Below are 16,940 nucleotides of genomic sequence, written 5' to 3'. Positions count from 1 at the left end.
ATAAACAATCAAAATGTTGTTGAAATCCATGTTTTATACAGCCTCTGGGAAAACGACAATACTTTCTTCCGTTATTACATAATTTTGTTCTTACTCTCTGCTGTTTTACAAAAACAACTCTAGTCATAAAAAGGTCCTAACATGTTCAATATAGCCGTAACAAATAACTTATTTTCACTTAAAAAAAAAGGCATTACTTAAACAGATGTCTGAAAGGGGCTTAAAAATAATAGCACCCATAAGCTGATGATAGCTATATTGGCCGACTCGAAAACATGCAAAACATTAAGTCACAATGTTTTCCACTTGTGGTTGATTCATTCACCAGTACGGAGTCCCGTAGTGTTTAAACATGTGTTTTGAGGGGTTAGCAAAAACAGACCACCCAAAAAGCCTCAAACGGGCAGAAAAACACTGAGGTATTGTTTGGGAGAGAAAAAACCGAGGAGGAACAAACTCACATTGATGTAATTTGCATTGATGTAGTCATCTGTGCTTTTCAGAATGACTCGTGTGGCATCATCTGCGGAGGGAAAGACAAGAGAGAGGGGTGAGATTACAGACGGAGAGACAACAACTGCTGACAAGGAAAAAAGAAAGAAAGAGTATCATGGAAGAAACATCTGTACATATTTAAAGAAAGAAGAAACAGAATAGTAAACTGTGTGCAGCTACGTAACAAGGAGAGATATCTCTGTAGCGATTTTGGAAACGTTCTGAGGTAATTTGGCACACAGCATGGTCATCCCCGGCCTCTTCCTGTACAGTTGCTGTAAAGAAAAGGAACAGTATTCCAAGATGTGGGTACAATAACTGGAGGCAATCAGTTTGCCCTGTAATCAATACGCACAAACTTTAGGAAGTGCTTTCCTGCAATGGGTTAGTTTATGTGCATGTGTTTGCATCACAGGAAGATCGTATCACTGATTAGGATGAAGGACAGGAAGTGACGGGAATGTGAAGGAGAAAAATAAATGTGTCACACTTGCTCAAAAACAAAACAAAAATTAAACAATCAAAAACATTCCACAAGAACAAGAACATCTGATTTCATGAAAAATGCAGAACATTAAAAATAAATGAGAAAGAATTGGATGCAGTGGTTGACCTATTGAAAATCTAATTTCCAATTGGATTCAGCAATAAGGAAATACTTGAGAAATTACCATACTATCATAACATTTGGAATTTTAAACAGACATAGCTGTACATTGAGTCTTTTCATAAGAAAATAACATACTGATTTGGAGGAGTTTTTTTATTGTACATTTTAATCTCACCAGCTATTACCACCGTCCTTCCTCAGCTTTTATGATTACTTGTTGCCCTAACAATGGCCCTAATACGGCACCATATATACAGTATATCACAGTATCAACTCGTGTGTTTATTGCCATGTCTTTGTCCTCACAATCGAACTGTGCCAGTATGGCTCCCTGATCAGGGCCGTCCTTCAGTGTGACCATGGAGTCCCCTCAAAGCATGCTGGGTCTAGCTGGGCGGGGTCTGAGGGGACTTCTCAGGGATATAACTGAAAATCTGGCTCCGAGTCCGCCTTCTCCTCCACCACGTCATAGATGGCTGAAACAAACAGAAAATACATATATTAGGGTTTATAAAGACACAGCTGTTTTATGTAGGTGGGGGCTCGGGAGGCGATTTACCTTTAAGTACATCATGTAGAAAAGCGTCACAACTATAATACTGCACCGTAGGGATTATACAGTTTTTGAATTGCAAAAACCGTATGTACTAAATAAAAGTAAAAAACGGATAAATGATATAATGTGAACATTCAGGAATTCATACATTGATGCAATCTTGTATTTACTCTGATGTAAGACAGGATCAAATCCATAAATCCCCATTTGACCCAGTTAAAAAATACCAGAATATCTATGTTTCATCATTTTTAAAAAAGCTCCCCTCCCACATCGCTGATGCAGATTAAAGAAAAAAAACGATTTCCATCTCCCTACACACTGAATACATATAGCTGAGAAGCAAAATGTAGAGTTTAACTCCTTTAAATGACCAGAGAGATACAGTATTAAGTGTTCTGGAGAAGAGCAGAAGAAGAGTGACAACTGGTGAGTCAGATGTGGAGCTGTTAATCTTCAGGAGTGTGTTGCACCAGGTGTCTGTGTGTTACACGTTGTCTAGTTCTCACTAAAGGGCCCATTATGCTCATTTCAGGTTTCTTATTAGTATAATTTAACACACTACAGGAAAGGGAAAAACTCCAAAATCCCCTTTAATTGTTAAAAAGTTGAGATGAATGCAGCACTGTATTAAAATGGGGTGCAACACACAGTACTTCTTAGGGAGATTAGCTGTTACACAATTGTGCACCCAGTTACTGCTAGATTTAGATGGCAGAAGTTTTAGTTTGGAAAGTTGTTTTTTCTTTTATAATAGTGTTAGAAAGAAGGAGAAGAAAAATAGTTTCCAATAATGTCCATGTAGGTGTGAAATAGGGGATTGAGAAGTGAATGGGTGACGCTTGTGCTTAGTCACCCATCTGATACCGTCATTATTCTTTTTTAGATCAGCAAAGACACCAATCGGAAAAAACAACAACAATGAAAAGATGAATACAACATACAAAAAGGCACAACAACAAAAGGGAAAATAAAAACAAATTATTCAAATAACTCTCTGGTTAATGTAGGAAAAGAAAGTAAATATGGGGAATGTAAAAAAAAAAAGGGGGGGCTAGTCTCTTACGGTTATAAACGTATTATCTTAATGAAAAGGTTATTGAAGTATTTTGAAATCTTAAATATACAGAAGGTTGCTAAATGAAAAGCAATATCTTACAATCCAATACAACAACAAAACACGTTTTTTTAGATTGTGTCATCACTCTGGCATTAAACTGTTGTATATATTGCCAATGGGAAGAACTCACCGTTGGGCCTGACCAATAGGATGAGCTCTCCAGAGTGGCTCTCGCAGCTGGCTTTGATGAACATGACCACCTGGTCGTGGGTGTGGTCCGAGATGTCCCGGCCATTAATTAGGACCACCTGGTCGCCCTCGTTAAGGCGAGGCACACACAGGTCAGCCTGGGGAGGGAAGAGGGGGGGGGGGGGGGGGGGGGGGGGGGGGGGGGGGGGGAAAGGGAGAGCGAAGAAGGGAAGAAAAGACAAAAAGAGAGACAATGAGAAGGGTGAGATACCATCGTTAGTAATGTGTGTTGAGTTGGATTAAATTATTCTCATACAGAATAGAGTGTTTTAAGACTACATAATGCTAAAGTAGTAGCTGTTTGTAAAGCTGCATTCATCTTATTACATGCATACAGCCCAACATACTTTATAAATACTACTATATAAAAAAAAAAAAATCTTATATGTATCGATCAAATATCCTAATATTTTTGACCAAATACTTCGATATCGATACTTTTTTGTAGACTTGACTATTGCTGCTTCTATTAAACATTTACACAATGAGATTTTTGACCTTATTCTTATATTCACATTTAAAAATAAATCAAATAACATCGCTTTACTTAATGCAACCTCTCAACACAACAGTGAAAGACAAGGATATGGCATAATCTACACTCATGTCATGTCATCTTTATATTATTGCTATGGACTTACTGAAGTTCCCGGAGCCACTCGAGACACAATGATGGGCATCTTCTGGTCAAACCCCCCCTGGAGACACACAAGTAGATCAGCTAACAGCACAAAGCATGACACACGTCTTCTGTTTCCAGAGCAGGGTTAGCAGTTTAGGCAAGGATTAGGTATTAGTCACGTCTGATCATTTTAGCCAAGGTTTCTCATCACTTGGCATAAACAAGAGGGAAAACCAAAGAGAGAGATGATGAGATGAGCCATGGAACAACAAAGACAAAAGGGCCGTTGCGTCTCAATTAGTGTCAGCGCTTACCTTGACATTGAAGCCAAAACGTCCGTGTTCGTCGGGCTTCATCTTGATCAGGACCAGATTATCATGGGGGACTACTCCATTTAGCTGCAAGAGGACACAGATGCATCAAATACACATACTGCAGTCTGTCAAACCATTCCTCTATGCGGCAAAGGGACATTGGCTCTGGCGCTAACGCTAGGCAACATGTATTGGATGATCATGTTGGTTCAAAGGTTTTAACTTCATTCAATAAGATTTAAAGCGGCAAATAAATATTTGTGGCCACTAGGGGTCCAAAAAAATACACCAAAACAAACAGATGAATCAAAGATAACCTCTTATTTTGAAAAGTGCTCATTGAACTTGACATTAATTAACATTGCTAATGAGGTTTATGAATTAAAATGATACTGCATAGTTTAATGAAATCTACGGAGGTTTACTTTTGTGAAACCCATTCTGTCAACGATATACAAAATGAACACTGGAGAGAATATTTGATTATGCTATTATCAAGCCTAACAGGGTATTCTGACTGTTTTTTAATAAGCACCACGTGTTTCCGTCGTGTTTGGTTTGACTGACCGTGGTCTTTTCAGCGTTCACAGGGACGTCGTACATCTCGTTGAGGTGGTTGTCCAGGAGGCTCTGCTGGGAGTGGGCCTGGATGATCTGGCTCAGGGTTTTCCTGCTCAGCTGTTTGGGGGGCAGAGCTGGGGGGAGGCCGTCGGGCCCGTCTGGAGACCTGAGGGAGGAAAAGAGAGGGGGGAGTGTTACATTTAGGTAAATGTTTCAAGGTTATATTTCTTAAGGCAGCAAGGATTCGTCTAATCTGATTGGAAAACTCATGTTCCAGCCGTGGTGATATTTCATCTACATAACGTTTGTAGATAATTAAATTGTACCTTGTTAAACAAAATGACTATTGTTAGAAATTCAAGGATGCACAATACAGATCAGGCACTATGGGAAATGTATATTATTGTGCCAATAAAAAAAGGTTGTTATTATGAAGACAAATTGCTCTCATTGACTTGAATCTACAAATGATGATAAAATATGGTGGTAAAAACCTTTAGTTTGTTGGGCATCTGCCAATAAACACAGAGAACAAGAAAAAAACACACTGACTAGAGAACCAAACATAATCGTCAACAGTGTGGATGTTTGTCACGGTTTAAAAACAAAACAAAAAAACATTTCAGATTTGAAAACGTAAGAATAATGTAATCTGAAATATGTATTATTGCTCCCAATATCTTTGCCTTTATTATCTTCGCATGAACTATAGGTTGTAAAGTTCTTCTCAAAATACAAAAATGTCAATCCATGTTTTTTTTAACAGTCGCAGTTTATTATAAGTGGTCACCATTTGCTAAAAATCCATATGGTTCATCCTTTTATTCAAGTTAAAAAATAAATGTTCACAACTTGCTGTCTGGCAGAAAAAAGGCTGATGGAAAAAGTTGAACGGCCTGAAATTGTAAAACAGGGTGGGAAACTAAAAAGAACAAATATGCAACCATAGAAAAGGGGAGAAAGGAAATCAAGGTTCAACTGAAGATTGTTGATTGAAAAAGAAAAAAGAAACAAATAGTGAAAAACAGATAAAGGGGATTGAGAGAGAAGAGATTGCAAGAGACAGAAAGGCTCAATAGCGCTGTGTTAGTCACAATGCATTAACCTCAATACAAGGGCTGCTTGAAGAAGGAAAACACCCCCCCCCCCCCCCCATCATACACACAATAAAAGGCAGTCAGTGTGTACGACAAAACAACACAAGACAGTCAGGTAAGGCTTTCAGCGACATCGTGGGGCGCTCTCTGGGGGGTATAAGTGTGTGTGTGTGTGTTTCTGTGAGTGTGGGGGGGGGGGGTGGGTGGGCGAGAGCACCAGTCAAAACGCATTGCCTTTGTTTTGGCTTGGGCTACTGATGCCACTTTGTGTTTGAAACACACACATGGAATCTAACATGTATTATGGGTCAGACGCAGGTCAGGCCTTCAGAAGGAGGGCAGAGCACACAGGCCCGAGCCCACACCCTACATCCCCCTGCATTACTGTGATTCCTCAACACGACACACACCAGTGAAATGGATATGAACGTGTCTTCGTACCACACCACAACATAGCCAAAGCCCTGGGATAAGGAGATTTAACCTTTGTCGACAGCGGACATGACTAAAACTTGCTTTTTAGTTTTCCGTCCGTCAAATGCTTTGATCCTAAATGTCTTCTTTTCCTTAAGGAACATTTTTGAAAGCCTGATGGAACTAAATGAGACCGTGACACAAGATCGTGGGTACATGAGAAGATCTAAAAAACAAGCTGCTATGAAGTATGAGGTCAGATCATTCTCAAAATAAATGAAAGCACACAGAAGGGTTCAAAAAACGAGAAGTGTGTTTATATATAAATATCTCATTAAAACATTTTGAAATGCAAAAAAATAAACATATATGTAAAAAAATAAAATGTTGAGGGGTGGGACATATCTAAACGGTTGACCGATCACAACAGAGCTGACTAGCAAACCAAGCAGAGCAGACTGGGCTCTGGTTTCAAACAGAGGGTAAAAGAGGTGCTGCAGCACAGGCAGAATGAGAAAATAAAGCACTTGAAAATATAAATATGGTTCCTTTAAATCAAATCCCTGTGGGAACGTGTGGGAAATGAAGGAGCAACCTGATTGGCTACTGAAAGGGTCTCCGCTGAAAAATAATGCATTTGTGGAATGGAGCGTCAGAGGAGTCTCGAAAAAACCAGCACCCAAATGCAGAGAGGTTCATGCACGAAACGCTTGTATACTCAGGTTCGAAAGGTTGTATATAAATGCAACTTTCAAATATGTTTTTTAAGAAAATGGTCCAACACTTTTTTGACCCTATAATAAAGCACCATGATGCATTCAAAACCACCAAAAGATGTAATTAAAACACTTTCAGTGCACACCCAAACTGTTTTTTCCTTTGCTTGACAACCATGAAGAAACATGTCTGTTTATAAGCATACAATGTAATTTATCATGACATATACCAATACTGCTGTAGCCCTGTTGTGTCACAGCCACTATGCAACTGTGCCTTTTTGATCCCCAACACTGTCAAGAAAATATAGATGGCGCGTTTTGAAAAGCGTCACTGTAATGTGGCGCGGTTAGCTAAACCGATCATTTACACAACTAAAAACAGAACACTGTAGAGAAGAGTGTCTGAGGGTTATGGCTTTGTTGTATTATTGCTCATGTGTGGAACAGTGTCTAACTGTGGCCTGTGGGACAGAAACACATTCTAATTTGGTTTTTATTGGAGGAGAATCTTGGGAGGAACTTTGGGGGAATTTGGATTATGGAGTGACAGACGATAAAATATTGCAATATGTTTTGAGTCATGTCGTCTTAAATAGAAAATGAAAGGTCGTTGTATAAGTATTTTTAAGAGTAGGGATGCAAAGTAAAAACATGACTAATCTTTCAGGGGAAAGGTGGGCATTACATATTAGACATTTGTTAGGGCACCTACAAAGTCTCGAAGGCCTAAACGTTTAACAAAAGTTTTATATTTTAGGGGTTTTGTTCTCGGTTGTCTGCAAACAGGCTCTTTAGAGCCCCCCCCCCCCCAAGCGACTTAAAGGCAGCCCCTCGCTCACGTTTCAAATACAAATCTGAAATTTGATAGGCTTATGTAGCATGGTGCTGGCTTGCGTTGTAACGTAAACCCAACAGGAAGTTGGCCATTTAGATTTTTAAGTGCAATATTTGACCATTTGTTGACATTACACACACTGTATTTCAACAAACTCCTACAGTTTTGATCCAATCAACTTGAACTAGCACCTTTGTAAGACCCTTGAAGATCAAAAGTTATTCAAAACTTGCAGCTTTAATTTTATATTTGTACTTGACAAAACTAAATCACAACTTAGTATGAACAAAGGACATATATGTATTCAAATCTAAAACTGATTGCACCCAAAAACGAAAGTTGGAATCTGGATTGGAAACAGTTCCTTTAAGAAAGCATCACAATATAAATGGTGGAGGAGGCAACTCAAACTGTTACAAAAAAAAAAACATAATTTTGTCCTTTTATAATATTTCTAGTTTGAAATGTACGAGGTTACTATTTTCAGTTTCATCTTTTGTGGTTTGACGGGCCAATACCAATGGATAAACGTCTCTAAAAAGAGAAAACTGAGTCAGGCATATCCATCCGGATGTTTCCCCATTGTTTCCTCTTGCTGTTTTTCCAAACTGGGCCAAGGCCAGCATGTCAAAAGTTTTGGTTTGAATTGACTCATTATGAAATGATGGTGAGTAACTTTTATGCTTCAGCCAAATGTGGTTGTTAAAATAACAGCATGCTTACACAAGAGAATGATTGCTATATAGCTTCAAAAACGTTTTTACCTCAATTCCTTTGAGTAAAAAGTTGATTAATTTACAGAAATTTAGTTTTTGAAATGAAAATGTTATGTGGGTGTTAAAAACGGTATTGGCTATTGTGTTTGGACAAATGTCATGAAGCCAAAATATGAATAGGCATGTATAACGTGCACGAGGAAGAGAGCGCAGGTGATTATGTCATCTTTTGGCTCCGTCAGTGATGAGCCAACACTTGCTGTGTGTGTGTGTGTGGTGTGTGTGTGTGTGTGTGTGGGGTGTGTGTGGGGTGTGTGTGGGGTGTGTGTGGGGGTGTGTGTGGGTGTGTGTGTGTGTGTGTGTGTGTGTGTGTGTGTGTGGTGTGTGTGTGTGTGTGTGTGTGTGTGTGTGTGTGTGTGTGTGTGTGTGTGTGTGTGTGTGTGTGTGTGTGTGTGTGTGTGTGTGGTGTGTGTGTGTGTGTGTGTGTGTGTGTGTGTGTGTGTGTGTGTGTGTGTGTGTGTGATGTGTGTGTGTGTGTGTGTGTGGTGTGTGTGTGTTGTGTGTGTGTGTGTGTGGTGTGTGTGTGTGTGTGTGTGTGTGTGTGGTGTGTGGTGTGTGTGTGTTTAGCTTTTTAGGCAGCGGAACTACCACGGTAATGTTACTTAACCACTCTGATCTCCAACTGAGAAATGTTCCATCTATTGTCATAGCAACAAGAGCATGCTGTATTTATAATGCACCTTTTGCCTCATTCAAATCATTCAAACATGCATATTACATCAACGGCTCATTTCCAGATCAATATAATAAAATATGGCTGCTCGACAATCAAATATTATAACATGATATGTCAGGCATATATTAAGTGTCTTAATGTTTTCCTATCCAAAACAACACATTTGACTAACCAGCCATTCATTATTTATCTTAGATCCGCACAGACTAGATGTCAACCATTGCCACTCCTTTGTTTGGATGTAATAAATTATAAATAATTGAGATAAATTATATTCTCGTCTTATTAGGCCATTCAAAGTTACTGATGTGATTACGATATAATAGCTATATAATGCAAGTACACCCTTGCAAAGAGCAATTCCTTCAATTAACATTTTTATTCAATACAAATAAAAAGACTTTTTCAGATTTTTTCAGATACTGTGATGTAAAGATTTTTAGCTCAATTCAATTGTGCAGAGTTTTAAAAGTCTCTCACAACTCACTCTACTTACCCATCGGCTTTCAGGCTTTAAAACTGAAATGTTGAACTTTATTAGATCAAAAACTCAAACACATACACACACAAACTAATTCCGAGTTCAGCCCTGTTGTATAACCTCTCCGCCCTGCTACAGTACCAGCCATAAACACATTTTACAGGCTGTTTTTCAAAGGCTTCATCTTTCAATGGGACTGGCTAAGTGACACTGGGAGAGGGTGTGAACCGTCGGGAGAAGCCACAGGCACACAGACATTTAAAAAGCAGCCGACTCAGCAGAACAGTCAGACAGAGTGGCACTGACACTGATGGGTCAAATTAAACTTCAGAATTAAATGGTGGCTGTTTAATTCATTAGGCAGTTCAATTACAGTTATATTACTTCCATGCTACCAAGTCAGCGGTTTTTTTTTCTCCTTAAGACAAAGAGCTTTAAAGAAAATATGGGGGGATGTGGGTGGATGAAAAAGAAAAAAATGAACCCTTTGTCCCCTGACAGAGACTTACGGTGTTGAGTCCAAGCTGATGCTATTTGCCTGCGTGGACGATGCTGACTTGTGATTGGACGAGGAGAAGACAGGTAGGCTGGGTGAGGCGTGGATCACATGATCGACCAGGTGGCCAACGGACGACGGGCGTAGTCGCGTTCCCTCTTGTACAAACATCGAGTTCCTGACAAACACACGTTCAAAGACAGTGATGTTAGAGGGCTGATGATACAAACTCAAATGTTTTTAATGTGCTGAATTTAATATCCAACACACATCATTTCATGTAAATCATACTCATTTGAATTACAATTGTTGATATCATTCTTGTAAGGCTAACTTCAACTTTTAATTTTTTGAAGTACAATCTAAACAAATTAAATGATACTTGATGCAGCATTGGACCAGGAAGGAATACAATGAAGTATTACAATTTGTACTTGCTTAAGGACACTTATACGGTATAAATGATTGCCAATACACTCTAAAGCTGAGCGATAAACTCATTTTCTGAATGAATTCAAAGTTATGGTTTAGAAATATGATTAAAAACCTGCCACGGGGCATGCCTCAAGTCAGAGAGAGTAGCCGAAAAACATGTACATAAAAATGTGAAATACATTCAAAACACCTCTTGTAAGTTTTTAATATAAAGAACCTTGTTACTCTCTATAAGGGAATTTATTATAGTTTTTACTGATTATTTTTGTTATAAAACTTATTTGAATTATTTATCTGACTTTCAAACGATCTAAATCTGTAAAGAGATTACATTTTTATTCCAAAAATGATTCAGAATTAGAGATTACATTTTTGTTCTACATCCCGACCTTACAGAGTTACAAAAAACTAAACAAAAAGAGCTCTTTCAAAATTACAGCACAGATGACTACATGGAATTAATAATCACAATATTTGTTTTTTACAGACACATGCTCTAAAACTAAATGTGAATACTCATTTTAAATCAGCTCAGTAAGTGTAAACAAAAGCTTATTTTCATATGTTCCTCACTATGTTGAAAATGCTTATTTAAATGTGTTCTTCAAAAGTTGTCTAATGTTAATCTTAAGTGAAGGTAGACTTAAAACTCGGACTCACTGATTGGGCGTCCCGGGCGGCGATCGGGTGGGCAGGCTCTGTGTCTCCAGTCTCTCGTCTGATAGGCTGTTCCTGCTGACCGACTCCCAGTCAGTCCCGCCCAGCAACTTCCTGGCTAATGGCTTGCTGGGAGATCTGCGCAGAACAAGACTATAATTTGATTTGAGCTGAATTAAAAACAATAGTTATAACACCCTAGTTCTACCGTTATTGCTTTGTGATGGCGAGAGTGAAACATTCCGGATTACCTTGCAAACACTCTGTCCTTGATGCCTTTCTCCTTCCCATACTGCACAGACTGCACCTCCGTCCGTCCGCTGGAGAAAAAACCAAGACAAGTAAACACACATCAGTGGACTTTCTTGGAAAATCAAACTTTAACCAGAGTGAGCCAGGCAGAAAATATTTAACTCTTAGGTTTAAAAAGAAACTGATTTCTAAAGCTAAAGAAAATTAACAGCGACCACAACATGGATATTGTATCCTATGATTCACTGATTATAAACAACATCAAGTCAGACACACACACACACACACACACACACACACACACACACACACACACACACACACACACACACACACACACACACACACACACACACACACACACACACACACACACACACACAACACACACACACACACACACACACACACACACACACACACCACACACACACACACACACACACACACACACACACACACACACACACACACACACACACACACACACACACACACCACACACACCATCAGAGCAGCCAGGCTTGCTTGGTTTCATCACTGCTGCTCAATAATTCATCACAATCCCTCCATCTCTCAGTTCATATCTCCCTCATACTTCATAGAAAGGGAATATAAATAAAGCTATCAATGAAGTGAACTAAGTTGTTATAATGCAGTACTGAGTCAAAGGTTTGGAAAAGCCATTTTATTTGTATTTTTCTTTCTCTTTTCCAACTTTAAAATCCTCAACATGTACATTATATAATCAAGGTGAAGGGGTTTATTAGTAAAAAAAAACAGTGGTGTGGGACTTTGAAGTGACTTTCACTTGGACACAATGAATAATTAAGTGGTGGTTTTCTAGGATAAAATAGAATGAGAGGCAACCGTTAGCTCTTCTATTGTTTCAGCCGCTCAACACAGAGTGAAACAACTGCATCAACTTCCAAACAAACACGATTTCTGTTCATGTTCCCCGGAGTGATTCTCTTTTTGAGAGACCGACTGAAGGAAAAACAGACAAATCAACTACATGTCTGCTCCATTTATGTGTGTGTCTGATCAAGTGTGTGTACATGTCAGGCTGTCAAAGTCTGGCTGTCCCAGGAAGACTCTTCAGAAATCCTCTGTGGATTATCTCCACATTCCTCTTGAAGAGTGAATGCGTCTTGTATTTCTTACCAGTATCTGAACTTAGAGCCCAGAGTGAAGTAGTGAGAGAAGAAGTTCTTCTGTGGCGGGATGGGTCGATCCAGCCTGAAGAAGGTGTGGTGCTCCACACAAGACTTCCACAAGTTTTTACAGGCCCGGTAGTTCACCATGTTGAAACCCAGCAGCGTTTCCCGGGTCTCAATCTGTGTGCAGGGAGGGGAAGAGAACATTAGAGGGCTGTTGGAGAACACTTTGGTATTCAGCATGAGAGGTGAGTGGGTGACCTGCATTTATCTGTAATGCAAGAAAAGATACATACATGTAGTAGAGACAGGCAGTGTGTGGCTAACTGTTTAAACTGTATTTCTATTCATTTGTAACGGCTGTATCTACTGATTATAGTTTTTTAGGCTTAACCAACTGTTTTAACTGTCTCTCCATTAAATCTGGCTAACTGTTTTTTTACTTTTTCATGAATTACTTTAACTATTTCGATAATTTGTCGGGTTCTGCTAGCTTACTACTACTACTATTACAAATCCAATTATTTTAGATAACTTCGTACAATGTTTAACTATGACTTTAAGCTAATTATTTAAAAAGTTAAGTCAATTATTTTAGCTAAATATTTCTCCTTTTTAGACAAATGTTTTGGCTAAATATGTCTACGGTTTAATCAATACTTTTTGCTAACCTTTTTTTAATTACTTTAAGCAGTTATTTGGGGGGCTAATGGTTTTGACAGTTTAACCCTTACCTTAGCTATAGTTTTTTCTTCCCTGTGTTCTCTTTTGGACAGATTCGTGGTGTTCAGGTGGTAAAGCTGACTTGAATGTTAATATGAGGAAATCCTTTTTTTATTAAAACGCTGTTTCTAACTTTATAATCTGTTGAGCGAACATTACTCTTCTGTCTTTCCTTTAACCCTGGCAGCTCGAGACAGCGGTAAAAGTTCCTCTGTTCGGGAACCACAGAATTTGGAACAAATAGGGATGACGTTTATGCCATTTAGTAAAGTAACAGGCGAAAGTCGGTTGAGTATTCAGACACAAATATATACAGTAAATACACTGTATGTTCAAGGACAATGCAGCTCTTAAGATGCATTCAGGGAGGAAGACGAAACGAGAAAGGGGGGGAGAAATGGAAATTCAAGAACTCGTTTTTTTACATCAAAGAGGCTTCAAAATGTAACTGCAAAAAAGCAAGGTAACACATATTCAGAAGTTGACAGAGCATGTCAACATTGTTTATTAAATTGTGAATAAAAAAGAGATCCACATGTTAAACAAGGGATGCAGGACAGAGAGGGTGAACCAGGACACAGACAGCAGGGGGTTAATCTGACACTGATTACACAGACACAGCTAAGCTATCTACAGCATATAAACACACACACATCTATACAGTCTGTACGGAGAAACACAGGATAAACTCTTTCATCTGTTCAAAACACACAATGGTGGTGTGTGTGTGTGTGTGTGTGTGTGTGTGTGTGTGTGTGTGTGTGTGTGTGTGTGTGTGTGTGTGTGTGTGTGTGTGTGTGTGTGTGTGTGTGTGCACCTACTGCTTCTCTTCTTAGCTGGATGAAGAACTGTTTGCACTTGAAAGAGATTTTCACTATTTTCAACCTGCAAGCAGAAAACGACAAAAACAATACAGAAGAGAAATGAGGACACTCAGCCGTTAATGAGCTTATCATCATATTGACAAACTGATGTTACATTTCTACACTTTTGTTTGTAAAGGTCAGTCATTGTACTCAGTAGTGGTTTTGCCCAAATACTACACTGTGTAGAAATATTGAACAAAATGACCTCAAAACTGTATTAAATGTTACGCTGACAATTGTGTTATGCTTGAGAGGAATAAAAAGCATCTGTAATAATCAATATATTATAGTATCACAATTGTTTGAGGGCATTTCAATAACCATTATAGCAACACAACCAAATGTTTCCTGCGTAAATGTTTAAGTCCTCAACATCTAGCTAGCGCTTTCTCTTCCCTTTGGGAAATCATCTTCTTACACACAGCCTAAAATTATACATTATACAAAGTTATACGTTCTCCCTCAGCATGTCCCAGTCCATCGCTGAAGCTTTATGATGTGAAACATTTAAGTCCATCATTTGAATGGCTGAGTATAGCAGATGCTATTTCTGGCAGCAAACTAACAGCACCCTGGACAGCTTTTCATGATAACAAGGGAGCTAGTTTGGAATAAAGACAAATCATTATCCGCCCTACAATGCTCTTACTGTATTGGTCAACTGTTTCGTAACATGCAGAAACAATAAGAATAGACTAGATTCCCTTGTTCTGTTTGACAGTGTTTTTCTGATGCTGACAATTATATATGAAAAATGCTATTGTGTTAAAGACGTCCGTGTTGAGGATTTCCTTTTTCCTGTAATGTGTTCTAGAGGATTGTGTGCATGAAAATCCAAAATGTCCCTCCCACACAACCCCCCCCTTTATATACATTTTTAAAATGTAGACATACACCATATCCAATCCTCCAAATTCAAGTACTACACAGTAAACATAATTAGAAAAAGGCAGCGTAGATGGAAACACAATGGCATGTTTAAACGTATCTCTCAGGAATAAATAGATAAATAGAACTACAACCCACACTTTCTCATTGAATCACCAGTTCATCAAGTACGCTGACCCATGTGTCACATCCCAACTGTTCATTCAACCTCCGAGCTGGAGGCTACGATAACAACCATGTTGAAGTCTCCCAAGATCCCAACCATGCCCTCTTTTTCTCATCAATCTGTGTTGTATCTAGTCATGCCTTTAAGGAGGCAGGAATGAAATAATATTCCAATCAGAGACACACACAGTAATAAGAGGTCTGCTGACGAGCGGCAGCAGAGTAACATAATCCCTTCCCAGAGCTTTGTTGCCGCTGTGACTCATCGCTGCCTGCTAAATATATTTTACATACTTACTCACACACTCTCGCATGGGCAAACACACGCACGCACACATGCAGAGTGTGAGTCATGCGGCATCTAAGTGTGGCTGCTGTGAACAGGAGTAGGAAAGAGGCAACAATCTGAATGTCTCTCACTCTTGACCCATTTCTTACTGTATCTTACAGTTCCATCTATTATAATAAGAGAGAAGAAATACTAAGACTTCCTTTAGGAGAGTGGAACAAATCAGTGCGCCAAGGTTTGAGAGACACTGTTGTATATTGTGTTTCTCTCTATTTCTCCCACGTGGTGGTGGACAGCTGTTGGGGACACCACTGTTGGTCTCTACATTTAGCTCAACTGACTGGATATGCAGACACGCTTGAACTAGCTTGAACTAGCTTATACTGATTTTTTCTCCAATTTACGCCAATTTACATTCATTCCTAACCCCAAAGACCGTCCCAAAATGGGAGGCGAGTCACCATATTTAATTATTTGTTACTCTGTCAGTAAAGGTCCCCACAATGTCAGTAATGCAAACCCCTTACACGAGCACACATTCAATCACCTTACTGTTGTCAGACATTCGCTGATGTCGACACACACTGCAGCTGCTTGGTCAGGGTGTGTATGATGTTAAGCCTAAACACGAGTGAATTATCTTCCGGAGTTACAGGGATTTGAGTAGTTACTATCCCACCCCTGGCAGCCATTAACATTTAGCCTCCCACAGAGCAGCAGCAGCAGACGGGAGGTTTCCAAGAATCGATGCTTTGGAGCTAGCAAGAGTCATAAAGAGTGATTGGGACACAGAGAGGGGTGGAAAAAGGACAGAAAGAGAGAAGGAGAGCAAGCAGATGTGATTGCTATAATATTTCCAGGAAACCTTGTTTCATTCCAGGTCCTCTGCGGAGGGAATCATCTGCTTAATATGATACGGAGACATTACGCAGCACATTTATCAGTAAAAAGGGTTCCTGGAGGCGGTTCAAGTGAAGCTGGCAGAGGGTAGATAGAGAGAGAGGTGGGTTTGTGACGAGAACATCCAGCTTGATTCCCCAGATCAGGGGTGTGTGGCTCGGGGAAATGATGAGTGATCAACTGTGTCTCAATTTGAGTTCTTCTATACTAACGGTGACATTTTAAGAGTTGAACGCTTGACACACCTCACAGTCAACCATTTGTCACCTTGGCTATGTTACAGAAGTGGCGGGACCAGCAACAGTTGTTCGGAAGAGCACAACACCATTCAAATAAAATGTATACATGTGGGGTTTTTTCTAGATATAATACACGGACTACTATACTGTTTTCGAGAAAGAAGACACTGTTAATGTCATTTGATTAAAACAGCATTCTGTAATGATTGACAACAGAAAAGATAATGTTGCTAGCAAGCAAATTAGATGTTCGCAGGCTAGCTAACCGCAGCAATCATCACTTCCTGTGAGGGCACAGCAGCCGTCTGCGTTTTGAGATAACACAAATTCACACACTGGCCAAGTGTTTAAAGTGTACTACATGTGGAAAGTGGTGGTATGTTCAGGGACTCCAGCCTTGTCAACAAT

The 16,940-nt window shown here is 39.4% G+C and overlaps 1 protein-coding gene across 1 annotated transcript in view; it reads right to left on the bottom strand.

The window, feature by feature from the left end:
* The window catches only part of ptpn4a (protein tyrosine phosphatase non-receptor type 4a), a 95,625-nt gene that overhangs the window by 13,476 nt on the left and 65,209 nt on the right, over positions 1 to 16,940 (bottom strand). Inside the window, 15 exon segments of the mRNA XM_034109726.2 lie at positions 462 to 523; positions 681 to 707; positions 710 to 772; positions 1,415 to 1,472; positions 1,474 to 1,530; positions 1,532 to 1,581; positions 2,912 to 3,068; positions 3,612 to 3,668; positions 3,907 to 3,990; positions 4,474 to 4,633; positions 9,975 to 10,139; positions 11,057 to 11,191; positions 11,305 to 11,373; positions 12,470 to 12,642; positions 14,007 to 14,070. Coding sequence (XP_033965617.1) covers positions 462 to 523; positions 681 to 707; positions 710 to 772; positions 1,415 to 1,472; positions 1,474 to 1,530; positions 1,532 to 1,581; positions 2,912 to 3,068; positions 3,612 to 3,668; positions 3,907 to 3,990; positions 4,474 to 4,633; positions 9,975 to 10,139; positions 11,057 to 11,191; positions 11,305 to 11,373; positions 12,470 to 12,642; positions 14,007 to 14,070 — 1,381 coding nt within the window.

Source organism: Pseudochaenichthys georgianus, chromosome 21 (assembly GCF_902827115.2).
Source record: "Pseudochaenichthys georgianus chromosome 21, fPseGeo1.2, whole genome shotgun sequence".
Lineage (NCBI taxonomy): Eukaryota > Metazoa > Chordata > Actinopteri > Perciformes > Channichthyidae > Pseudochaenichthys > Pseudochaenichthys georgianus.
This window is presented reverse-complemented; position numbering and strand designations above follow the sequence as displayed.